Source organism: Monopterus albus, unplaced genomic scaffold, assembly GCF_001952655.1.
Source record: "Monopterus albus unplaced genomic scaffold, M_albus_1.0 scaffold71.1, whole genome shotgun sequence".
NCBI classification, from domain to species: domain Eukaryota; kingdom Metazoa; phylum Chordata; class Actinopteri; order Synbranchiformes; family Synbranchidae; genus Monopterus; species Monopterus albus.
Window position 1 is genome coordinate 522,297 of NW_018127951.1, and position 12,865 is coordinate 535,161.

Below are 12,865 nucleotides of genomic sequence, written 5' to 3' on the forward strand. Positions count from 1 at the left end.
GAGCAGGAAATAGATGGCACCATCCGATGGTTTACTGACTGCAACCCAACACCAGCAAGACCCCTCAACCCTCACCTGACTGATGTGGATTAGCTGCTGGCTGCCTCTTTCCTCCACATGGGTTGATGATGCAAGATGGTTAGAAAGACAAAACATAGTTGTTTAACTGCCAGACATGTATTACTATGAGACAACAGCACCCAGATGACAGAAACAACACAATAGTCTGTATTTGAAGAAAAAGCAAACCTATTTTTAGAGTGACTGCTTTAGAAGCGTCACTACATTTCTGCTGTTTGCAGCTATAATCAGACCCATGTCCACATCAAGGTGAAATTGCTGCAGTGATTTATAGTTTTCCCTCCAACTGATGATCGGTGAGTCATCAGTTTCCACCTCCTGTGGAAGTGTTACAGGAAGTGAAAGATTGACTCAGTCTCTGTGTGTTTGTGCTGTGTGACGACCAAGGCTGTGAATTTTCTTATGAGGATATTTGGTACATTGGGTGATGTTTGACTGTTTAGAAATTAACATTTTGTTTTACGGTTAAGGTTAGATTTAGGTTTTGGTTGAGGTTAACGGTGTAATCGTGACAGGTAAAGCTGGATTTATACTCAACCAAGGAGTTAACATGTCGAATTTCACCTGCTGATGTCACCTCTGCAACACTAGTATTGTATGTGTCAGGCTGCATCATCCTTTATAGAAAGAATAAAGGGATTAGTTTAATCCTCAGACATTTGTCAAAACAAAAATCACACTATTAATAACTGACCTTGTGGCGCAATCGTACTGTGTCTGATTCCAGATCAGAAGGTTGTGGGTTTGATTCACATCAGGGTCAGTTCTTTAAGTAAAATGTAAATTGTTCTCAAACACAGAGACTAATGGTTGTCCTCAAGGATACCAAAGGTATCGATTATCATAAGATTGTGATGGTGGAGTTCTGCCCTGATGAAGGGCTCCTGTCAGTATTCTTCATTTTCAACATTCAGAACGGATGGACTTAAGTGATTAGCTTTGACCTTTCCCCCTTTTTATAACTCATTACCTGTGACCTGTGAAGTGATAATAGTACCTATCACATACTGCTGATACAAATTTGGCCTCCAAAGAATTAAAATTAATGATGAATCTGATTAAATATAGGTACTGTATGATAGATGTGTGCAGAAATGAGGAAAGACTTTATTCATAGTCCAAACAAGTGCATTTGAACTGTACATGTCATCACCTTTTCTTCACCAACATATTTAAGCTCTGCAGCCTCATTTAACGGCTGCAGAGCTTTTGGAAACAGTTTTAAATGTTTGAACGTGGAGGTCTGTTCTTGCCTGTGTATTGTAATTTACCATTTAAGGAGCTTACCATGCAACATATCCATCACCTCATGACTTGAAAACATAGCTTCCAAGTGGAAGCAGAAGACTCTCTGCTCCATACAGGACAACTACAGCTGTGTTCAGAGTGACTGTCATGTTCACTGTCATGTTCACTTTCCCTCCCAAGATGGCTGACCATATCACTGCACTGCACGAGCAGCACTTATGTAAGAGCTCACATTACTGGTGATCTGATTTTTATTTGATTGGATGAAAATTCCCCTTCAATCAGAGCTGTGTCTTGGGAGAGAAAATTAGGTCTGATGATGTGCAATGCTAATGAGTACAGCTGATTTTAAACATAATGATTAAGAGAGTTATGCATTGCAATAACAATGGAAATAGTGGTCATAAAGCAGTGGCTTTAGAATTAGAGTACGTACGTATGGTTAAAAAAGGGCTCCGAGCTTTGTGTTTCCCCTTAAATTTAATGTTTTGTCTTTTCCCTCTCTGCTTCTTTATGACCTTTCTGCAGCGCTTTAACTTTCTTATGTAAACTACAGTATCAGAACAAGAAAAGTGAGAATTTGTGACTGACAAGGTAACATGGTGAATTAAAAGTCATTACTAAAACAGGTTCAAGTGAAACTCTTTTTGGGGATCATATATAATCTAATAGAACAAACCAGAAAGGTCTCTCTGTGTGTTTGACTTTTTTTTAAGAAAAACTTTCTCAGCTGAGCACGGAGTGCTGCATCTTGTGCTGCATCTTGTGCTTGGATAGTCAATGGACTAAAAATTGGGCAAAAGCGCCCTCCAGTGTATGCAGAGAAAAATAACCACTTAATTCCACATGACCTTGGCTTTATGTTCAGTCAGCATCAGTACAGATGACAGACACTAGCATTTAAAAAACAAAGTTGTTGTTTCTGTTTGAGACACTCCTCGACTTGACGACGCATTAACTCAAACGTATGAACTGCACATGCTGTATATCAGAATCTGTTAAAAGGTTACTCAGATATATAAGGCTGTGGATAGGAGCAACCACATTTGTTAATAATATCACAAAGAGATTTCAACATTTATTAAATTACGAGCTCCGAGGCTGAAAAATGAAGCCAATGTGGAGGTGCCAAAACCTGCAGTACCTCGAACGGCCACTTGGGGCTCCCAAAGGGAGTTAATGCCTATAGACTCCCATGTTGAAATGCCGGTCTGTAGAGCAGAAATAAATATTTACAGCCTGGTACAAAAACGGTTTTGGTCTCTATAGCTAATTTCCCCCTCCCTGACAAGTGTTTTAAATTGTATTAAGGCCTAAAGTTATATACAATTATGGGTGTAGGCCGATTGAGTGACAGGCAGGAGGGTCCCTCCATAGGTGGCTGGGCAATAGCTGGTGGCGAGCTCCGCTTACGCTCCACCTCTTTTTTTGTTTTTCGAGTTAGCCGTAGCAGACACAGTCCAATGAAAAAAGGTGATATTAGAAACACTGAAGCACTTTGAACAGATGTGCAGCAGTCTGTGCACCAGCCAGAACAATGAACAAAGAGGTGGTAGCTGGACACCAGCCAGACACATGACCTCCCTGTCTTCATCAGCTGCTCCAGGGAGGAGAGATGGAAAAGTCAGGTTTTTCATATGGAAATATGTCCTGTTCCTTCCAATCTCGTGGTGGATTGAAGAGTTTTCACCCAGCAGACATCCCACCATCTGTCCAAAATGCCAAATGACCATATGCAATGCAAACATTTTCATCCAAATTTTAGCAGCAGTGTCCTTCTAGTTTTTAGCTTTTTAAATGTTTTTATTTTACCTTTTGTATTGTGCATGATGAAGAATAATCAGGATTGTGGAAAGAAATGTAAGCATTTAATTTTGAGCACTAGAGTCAACACCACTCACCTCCATTTTATTGGTATGGCAGCAACGGAAATCTCAGTTGTTTGCATGGTTAGAGGTGAGTGAGAAACGTTTTTAAATGAATGAATTAATTGCACTTACTTATCATCTTGGTGTGAACTGGCCCTTTATGAAATTCTGAATAATGTACAATTGTGATCATCCCTCCTCCTTGGAAACTGTCTGGAGTAAAAGAATCAGTACAGCTTGTAACGACAGCTGGCACAGTGTGTTGGTACAGGTGCTTCTAAAAATACAAATGTGCTGATTTGGGATATAGTAACATCTTTATAAATGGCACAGAGTCATAATCTAGTTTGTTCTGTTGCAGTGAGGCCATGTTATAAATCTTGGCATGAGTGAGGTCAGCAAATACTTTAAAGAGGAACACAACATCTGTCTCCTTCTAATCTCACAGAGTGGTCGAGATTCCTCCTCTGCATCGACTTTGCCATCGGTTTTTGGGGTAAAACTGAATGACTGGCTGATGACAATGCAAAAGTATGGATGGGAGGGGACAGATGGCACTTTCTTAATGGTGGCTGGACTGGGACCTTTTATAAGAGAAGCTGAGCTGTAAACGTGGGGGTTTTACACAGATGGTCAACAATTTAAAGATGAACACTGACTGGATTTTCTGATAAACCTGTTTGCTGATATTTTTAATAATCATGTAGGAATCATTTTTGGAAAATATTTTTGTGTTCAATATTTGGCAGGACAGTTTACAGCTGAACACTGAACTTGTCACAGCTAACAACAGTACTTTTTGAACAATCTGCTGAGCTGAAAATATTTGTGACAAATTTCACTAAAATTGAATCATGTAAAATATACATACAAATATTGATCATACAGTATTTCTGTGTTGTTACTTTTAATTCTCATTAACCAGCATATACCATGATGGTGTACTGTAGGTAGCCTATAAGTGTCAACTACAGCTGCAAATAGCTCTCATGATATAATCCCCACCCCCCTACCCCGACAGATGTTAATAAGAAAAAGATTGTATGAAATCGAAAGGGATTGTTTCGACAAGAATTAAAACTAACAGCAGGAAACTGTAAATTAGACAATGTACTGCTCTTCCAGGAGGCGACCAGCAGGGGGAGCCACAGGCTGATGTCACATCCTGAATATCCGATGAGCTGCAGTCGGCCTTGACCCAGTGTTAGAGAAACACACTGTACATGTACAGTCTCTAAGGGAGACAGTTCTCAGGGAGAACAGGTGTGAGCGGTTTACACCTGCTCAGGGTGACCTTGTTCTTAGAGAAGATTTTATATAGACTGTACCTGAATATATATTTATAATTCCATTTATATAGTCTATTTTTATTATTGGAGGGTAGATTAATAGTAGCATAATTATTATCTCAATAGCAGGACTGATTATTATATTATGGGGTGAAAATGTTGGCTTAAGTGCTCACTGCTCAGTTGGTATACTGGGTCAAATCTAAAAACCAGTTTTGAGATTTGACACCCCAGCTGGTCCATCTCAACTCTTCTTCTGTTTCACTTTCAGACATTTTTGTCACAGAATTTCCTCTTCATTGTTGATTCTGTGAGAAGAAAACTCATGTGGAAGTTTGAATAACATTTGCTGTTGGATAAACTGAAGCTTTTGCTTGAGACTGTGTCACAGTGGGAAAAACTGAGTTATAACACCAAGCAGCACGTGCAGTTGAAATCTTGTGGCACCTCTGAAAGCTGCTTTAGGTGAACCAACAAATTTGAAAAGCATTTCACCATATACGCTTGTAGCCTCAACGCTGCTGGTCTGTGTGCTTTACCAGTTACGGAGATACTTCACTTTATTCATGCTGCAGCTGCGGACCGCCGGGCTTCTGTGGGACCCTCTCAGCTGAAACTGTGCTTCAGTCTACGTACTGTGCAGAGTAGCTCATACAATTAGGTGCCAGTGTTCAGGCCTTTTGTCCCCTCTGAGCAGCTCATGCTATTTGTGGTGCAGAATCTGTTTCAGACTGCAGCTTGGGATCTGTCTGCCTTGGATTTGCCACGTATTTCTAGAGCAGGGGACTGGCTCACCGATGCGTTTCTCATAGCGATGTGAAATAACGCAAGATAGCTGTTCTGTGCAACTGTGCTTGTGTGTGTGTACAGGCAGCACAATGTCACCTTGACTACAGTCTACAGGAGGCATTGAGGGCGCACCACATCTGCATGGCACTGGACAGAAGGAGAAAGGGAGTACAAGGTGTTTGCGTGCTCTGGCAGTGTGTGTGTGAGAATATGTGAAATGTGTGAGTGTGTGAGAGAGAGAGAGGGAGAGGAGGACTGAGGCGGGTATAGCTCTCAGACAGCTCGCAGTGCTGGAGGATCCCTCTTCAGATCCAGGCAGAGCGACGCAGAGATGTCAGGCGCAGCACACACAGGTGGGTCACACAGCAGCTGAGGAGACAGGTGAGACAGGCCAGGTTCTCAGGTTGTCCTCTCTATCAGAGCAGTTTTCAGTGCTATACTTGCATTATGGTAAAAGTATAAAATGGAAAAACTGCCAAACATTTTTGTTTTTCTTAGTTTGGTAGAGGCTGAGCAGGCCTGCAGTCTGGCCTGAGGGGGGTCAGGGTTGGTTAGGTGCGTTGGAAACAAAAATCTGTCAAATTTGAGATAGTTGAGATCACAGCGAGGGTTACAACAACAAATACAAGCAAAACAGTCATAAAAACCCTTACTTATTTGTGGCCTCCAATATAAAAATTCTCCTTAAACCTTCACCAGTTTAAAATCACTTGCTGATTTCTGAGGCTTTAAATTTAAGACAGACAACTGCTGTCTTCCTGCAGATTGGTAGGTGTGTTTGAGGCTCCCCTGACCTGCTGACAGGCAGCACAAAACCTTCATACAGCCCCAGTGGGACCCCAGTTTCCTGTTCGGCCATAACTGCATTTACCGCAGCTATAACGGAGTAAAAACCCGCCGCCGCATCCTTTACTCCCCGTCATGTGACAACACCGGACGAATATATGTGTACTTTTCGTTTTGCTGGAGAAACGCAGCCTCGGCCAATCGCGTATCGACGAGGCGTCTCTCTCTCTCCCCCTCTCCCTCTCTCTCTCTCTCTCTCATTTTCTCGCGTTCCCTCCCATGATAACTTCAGGTGGTGTCGATAATAAGAAACGCACCAATGAGCGACCTCAAAATGCTGAAGCCGGGATTTTCTGTCTGACTTAACTCACAGTCTGCACTATCTAGCCTATCGGTTGCAGAGTTTGTAAGCCGAGTCATGTGATTTGCTTTATTATGTTACCTTGAATGGAAACCTGTGAAGTGTTGGGCCATGAGATGGTTAAAGACAACTGTGATGGTTAAAAAATTTAACCCCATAACTGCTTTTTTGCACCAGCCCTCGATGTTATAAACAAAAGCAGCTGAAAACGCGTATACCAGAGTAAGAATCCATGGCTTTATTTCCTGACAAAGTTTACTAAAACACACTCAGGTTGCACTATTGCATCAAATTTTTGGAGTTCCGAGTGCATGGGAAGCCCATGAAGGCATCGCGAGGCCCTGTGACGTCAGCCGCTCCCCTGCGCTCCCTCCAGCAGCCAGTCAGAGAAGGGATGCTCTGAACGCAAGACTGCAGCATCTTCACCGAGAGAACAGGCAGGAAAAAACGTCTTTTTCCGTGTGTAGCACCGCATCTCCGTACCCTCCTCACCCACCCCGCCATTCCCGGGTGTCTTCATCATCGGAGCCAGGACAGGATAAGAAGACAGAAATTATAGCTCTTCAGTAATACATCGGATTTTTTGTATCATTATTATTGCTTAGCCGAACTTCTTTTTTCTTAATTGATTTCATTTCTTTGTCTTTCGGTTGGGTTTCTGTTTTGTTGTATTTATTGTTCCGCTTCGCTGGCTGTTGCAGAGGAGCGCCACCATCCTGCACCGCCTGACATGAGTATGCTCTTTTATCCGGTTGCTGCGGAATGACACACATATCCTAGTCTGCATTTCAAGGTTGATGGGAGATTGACGCTCCATTTGCACGTATTATTATCACAGAAGATAGTCCATCTGCACAGGTTTCGGATTTTTTCTTCTCTGAGCCGATCATCCGCCGCTTTCTGTCCCTGTGCAGCATCTCCCCTACGCACGGCACTGTGCAGGAGAAGCGCGCGACTAGCCTCCCTCGTCCGTAAGAAAACAAGCGTATTTTCCAATTCCTTAGTCGCTTTCGCCTTCTGTAAGGACTCATCTACACGGCTACGCTGCGTAAAAAACGGAAAAGGGGGGATTTAAACGCAAGCGCAGCCCAAGCATCCGAGAGCAAGCTCGAAAATGATGGCCGGCGGAGCAGTACAGCAAAACGGGATTTTCTCAAATCCTCACCATCACAATCAACAACCACACATGGAGTCCGATCCCCCGGACTCGCGTAAAAGACCCCTGGAGACTCCAACTGAGGCCAGCAGCACCAAACGCACAAACACTGGAGGTAAGAGCAGCGATGGGGATGCGGGAAGCTGTTCGGGTTTCGGTGAATGTTGCTTCGTCCTGAGGCAGGCTTAGAGAAAGGAGAGCAGGTTGGTCTGATTCTTGGCGTACACAGTGCCATGCTACAGCCCTAGATTCAGAGATTTGTACTTCAGTATCACAGTGGTATAAATTTAGAGAGCACGATATTTTTATCCGCTATCTAATGAGCGACAGTCATTTTCCATCAGCATTAAAATAATCACGGGCCGCCGCTGTGATGGAAAGCAAACAATGAGAGGGACTGAGGGGGGATTTGGAGGGAAGCCGCCGGTTCTCCTCGCACACATCCTGGCGGTTTCAGCCTCTGTACATCAGCCTTATTGCGTCTTAAGATTTACGCACAGCCACAGCGGCCATGCTAGAGTCGAAATAGGGATGTAAACAAGTGAAAGCCAGATCAGGCTGGTGCGTGATAGCAAGCTCCCCGTCGACGGATGACCTTGTGATAATCTCACACATCAGCCACCATCTCCGCTTTGTGTACAATGACACAAGCGGATAAACAAGCGAACTCGTATTAACAGCAGGCCTGTGGCGAGCCAGAAAGAACAAGGGCAGCCCAGCTCAGACTGCGACAGCGTCTGTGTTGTAGCAGTATGTCAGTGCATATATATGTATGCGTGTACATATATATATAGATATATATAAAATGTGTGTATGTATGTTTTGGCTTTGCCACCCCGATATTTAATAACCTGCGAGGGAGAGATTTTTTTCCTCTCTAAATTGTCCAATCATGGCTCGTTTTTATTCTCTGGTTGGATGAAATATTGATATGTCACCATAGCAATCACCATATTTGGTTTTTGTTTACATACTGTCATGCGCCAAGCATTCCCATCACCTGGCATTGCAACCATCAGTAGCCTATTCTGGTCATGCACCCCATCATGGACATTTGGACATACAATGCACCTTTAAATGTTATTTACACACAAAGGGTTGGTACACTGAGTGAAGACACGGTGAAGATTTAGGATAGTTTTTATAGGCAGCTAAAGGCTTTTAAGAGTAAAATATGCCATCTAAAAGGTTTTAATTGGATTTTGTAGATTTCACTGGACCCAGGCTTTTAGTGCAGACTGTTAAATGTACTGTCAGTGTGAACATGTAATAGCCTGCTATTTTGGGACACCTGCTCCTTTTGAGAAACAAAGAGGAAAAACTCATTAGCTAGACTGAAATGGCAGAGCTGTTTGGAGAAGGAACCCACCAAGTGCTGTTTGCCACAGAATCAAAGTAAAAAAAAACAAAACAGATTTTAAGCGACCTTCCTCTTTTAATTCTAAATTTAGTCTCATTAGTATTATTATCTGAATGAAGTTGTATGCAGTTGTTATATCATGCTGCATTTAATTAGACCATTTTTAATTTAAAAATGATCCTGTTTCACCCATCAAATGTTTCCTATCAGAGCTGAAGAGTCTGTAAACAGTCTTAAACGGACCTTAAATCTCTCCATTGACACATAGAGTGGTAAAACGCATTTTGTATTGGTGTATCCTGCTTGGTAAATAATGACTAAAAATCAGATTTTAAAAATAATTCTTCTTTGCTAGATTGTCTGCAGGTGTGATCAGAAAGGGGCATTGTGTTAGTGAGGGTCAGTATGAGTAGTATATGGACACTGAGGTGGCCTGATTTATCAGCTCACTGGACAAAACCTAATGTATGGTTGATCTGCTAGTTATAGTGCAAGCAGTTAAGATTGTTATTGTAATATCACAAAAGTTAAAAGTTTGTCCCCTTTAGTACACAAAAGCAGGTGGCACAATTTGAACAAATAATAATAATAATAAAAGTGTTCTTTAGTGTGATCCATAGAGACTCCTGAGGCTCAGTAGGTTTTTGTAGACTTTCAGCAATGACAAAAAAAAAAGCAGCAGGAAACATGACAGTCGACCGCAGGAGTAATAATTAGTGGGAGAGAGAGTGTCCGATGGAGGAGGGATGGGTTGCAGGTTAGCCAGCATGAACTGCAGATTTCCACAGCACTCGGAGCTCTAAAGGCTCCTCCTCGCTGTGTGTGAAAACCGAAGGCTCCCCCCGAGAGACCATTTTCCCGCCTACGTAACAGTAAGGCGGCTCGTGCACTTAGACAAATGAAAAGGTTGGGGTGATGATGATGACGACGAGCTCGGTTGAACAGGCTTTTACTCTGGCAGGAGATGACCGCACTGCCGCCAGGTCAAAGCTCCCTCAGCCAGCAGCATCAGGCTGAAGATGGGATGAGAATGATCGAGTCGCTCCCACACACACTTCACCACGGCCCCTTAATACAGACAGCAAAGAGGAATGAGAGCTTGGCTGCGTGTCTTTTGTCAAAATTGTGCACTGACAGTTAATTCTGTTTTAAAAATGTCTTTAAATTTGATGAATGAAGAATTTAGTCTTGATGACTGATATTTAGAGTTTGAGCTAATCTGATGACACAGATGAGATCAGCCTAAACAGTTCTTTTATTTCATTAAAAATAAGATGAAGAAAGTGTTTATATTTTTGGCCCATTATGCAGAAGAAATCATTCACTTTATAGTGGCTGATTTTACCCCAAATGCTTTAAGATAAGCTGTATAATTACACTGAGAGTATGTTTGTACAGTATATTTCTATTCTTTTAATCTGCACTCAGGCTCCAAGTTAAAATTTGTACAAGTCAAAGTACTGCTAAGAGATCATGATAACGCTTGTTTCTCTTTATGATTAGTTTATGCCACAGACTCCCCACCCCTGTGCTTCCTCTCTCTGTAGTGGCCTTCCTGCAGCCCCTATTTGAAACTGAAGGCATTGTATTCCCTCACCAAGAAACTGAGACTCATGGTAAGAGAGACTTTGATTTTGATCTTCTACCTGTTTTATAATTTTTACTCTAACCTTCTTCAATGCAGGACTGATTCAACGGTGATAACAGGTACTTTTTTTGTTCTTGAAGGCCAAATTCTGCAGTGCGAAATCTAACTTTCAGGGAATTTCACTAAGCTGGTCTGACTGCTGCAGGGCCTGACATTTAAATAGGATTTAAAGTAACATGTAACACCGTCATGTTCTACTCATGAGTCAGCATAATACATGATGATATTGTTTATATATTGTATGTTTCAGTTCCATAACATCCATTTTCATGCTTTTTATACAAATTCAGTGTTTCTTTTGTCATGGTGCCAACATTACTGCATAGACCAATCCTGATGACCTTTGACCTCATGCTAGCCATGTCATCAATGCATTTATGACTGCTGATGTATTGTTGAATTTAGGGCTGTACCAAACTAAGAATTTTGTCAGTTGGCTCAGATTCGGCTGTTCAGCGCGGCTATTCGTTCTTTTGTTGTTGTTGTTGTTGTTGTTTTTTCAAGATGTAGGTCTATATATAGCCTAGACTGTCAGAAAATCAACTGGCATGAATTTCTCACATGCCACGTTAACACCCATGTTCAAATACAAAAGAGTGACAGGAACATAAAAAAATCAATAAAAGACAGGTGCATCTGATGCAAGATTTTAAATTGTGACGTATTTAAACTGACGATGTACAACGTCAGGCTGCCATGTGGATTGATCCGAATAACGAGACAGGCAGCGCACTTGTATTTTTGTTGAAACAAGGTTCTTATAGGCATTTATTTTCCTGAGATGTTTATAGCCTGGTTTACCAACAAGCTGAAGCTTCTCTCGTCAGTTAACCACAGCGGCTTGTTATGTTTGGTACGTGCCAACTTACACTACTAAAGAATATAAGAATATATATTTATGATTCCTCTGATTTATAATTCCTCCTTGAAATATTTTCCCAGCACATTTTTGTTAGCTTCCTAGTCCCGTTAAAGATGGATGTGTATCGCAGAAACATAAGATTAAACAGAGTTGGGCAAACAAACAAGACACACATAGGCAGCACATCGTTGTGACCCTTAAAGTTTTTCCTCTTGAGAAGTAAACCACGATGTTTGAAAACACTTCTAATAAAGTACAAATCTCAGCTTCATGTGGTTTTGTTGTCCTTTCCCCCTTGTTCTGGGCAGCAGTTTGCTAAATAATGTCATCAGACCTTAATACATCTATGCCTCCTACAGTGTCACCGTTGATGTGGGTAAGCCCCCCCCACAGGGAGAGGCAGTGAGCAAAATGCTGCTTGGCACATCAAAATGAGGAGAAGAAGACAACAAACTAATGGAGGCTGGCACTGCCTTCTGTTGTTATGCAGACTGGCTGACAAAAAATAAAATATAAAATAAAAACAAAGGCTCAACTGGAGAAGTGTCAGTTGACTGACGGGTCCCACGCCAACGGATTCGACTAGTCGACTGTCAGAGGGGCAACCCTAGTTGAAATATTCATTCACTGTTCATGGTGCTCTGAGTGGTTATATGATGGTCGAGGAGCCACCATACAGCCGCTGCTGAGTAAAAGTCACGACCTTAAAGTTTTTCCTTATCACAGGCAGATGGAACATTTATGTGTAGAATTTTTTAAGAGGCAACACCTGGGTAAAGTGTTTGCCATTCATGTCAGTCAAATTGGCTGCACAGGAGGGAGGATGCATTTACAGTAATTTAAAGAAGACAAAAAGATGGTGGACAGCAAGAAGGTTCTGGGTTTGAGCCCTGGGTAACCCGGGGCCTTTCTGTGTGGAGTCTACATGTTCTTCCTGGGCCTGCGTGGGTTCTTTCTGGGTGCTCCAGCTTCCTCCCACAGGCCAAAGACATGCAGCTTAGGTTGACTGGTGACTCTAAACTGCCTGTAGGAGTGAGTGTGAGTGTGTGTGGTTGTTTGTCTACATGTCAGCCCTGTAACAGACTGGTGACCTGTCCAGGGTGGACCCCACCTCTCACCCAATGTCAGCTGGGATTGGCTCCAGCCCCCCTGTGACCCTTGTCAGGATAAGCGGTATAGATAATGGATGGAAAGATGGTTTGTGTGCATCTGGTATTACTGACACTGTGGGGACCAGGGTCTTTTACACACTCAGCTTTCTTCTTCACTGAATGTTAGAGTGATGACTTAGTTTAAGGATTAGGGTTAGATGTTAGACAAGTAGGGGTTAGGGTAAGTCTCCAGGAAATGAATGGTAGTCGATGTGAAGTTCCCATGGGGAATAAAAACAAATGTGTGTGTGTGTGTGTGTGTGTGT

The 12,865-nt window shown here is 42.3% G+C and overlaps 1 protein-coding gene across 1 annotated transcript in view; it reads left to right on the plus strand.

Annotated features, from left to right (window-relative positions):
- The first annotated feature begins 6,782 nt into the window (after positions 1-6,782).
- LOC109963251 (RNA-binding protein Nova-1-like) overlaps positions 6,783-12,865 on the plus strand; it is a 72,360-nt gene continuing 66,277 nt past the window's right edge. The window contains exon 1 of the mRNA XM_020605615.1: positions 6,783-7,693. Coding sequence (XP_020461271.1) covers positions 7,537-7,693 — 157 coding nt within the window. The 5' untranslated portion in view covers positions 6,783-7,536. The remainder of the gene's footprint in view (positions 7,694-12,865) is intronic.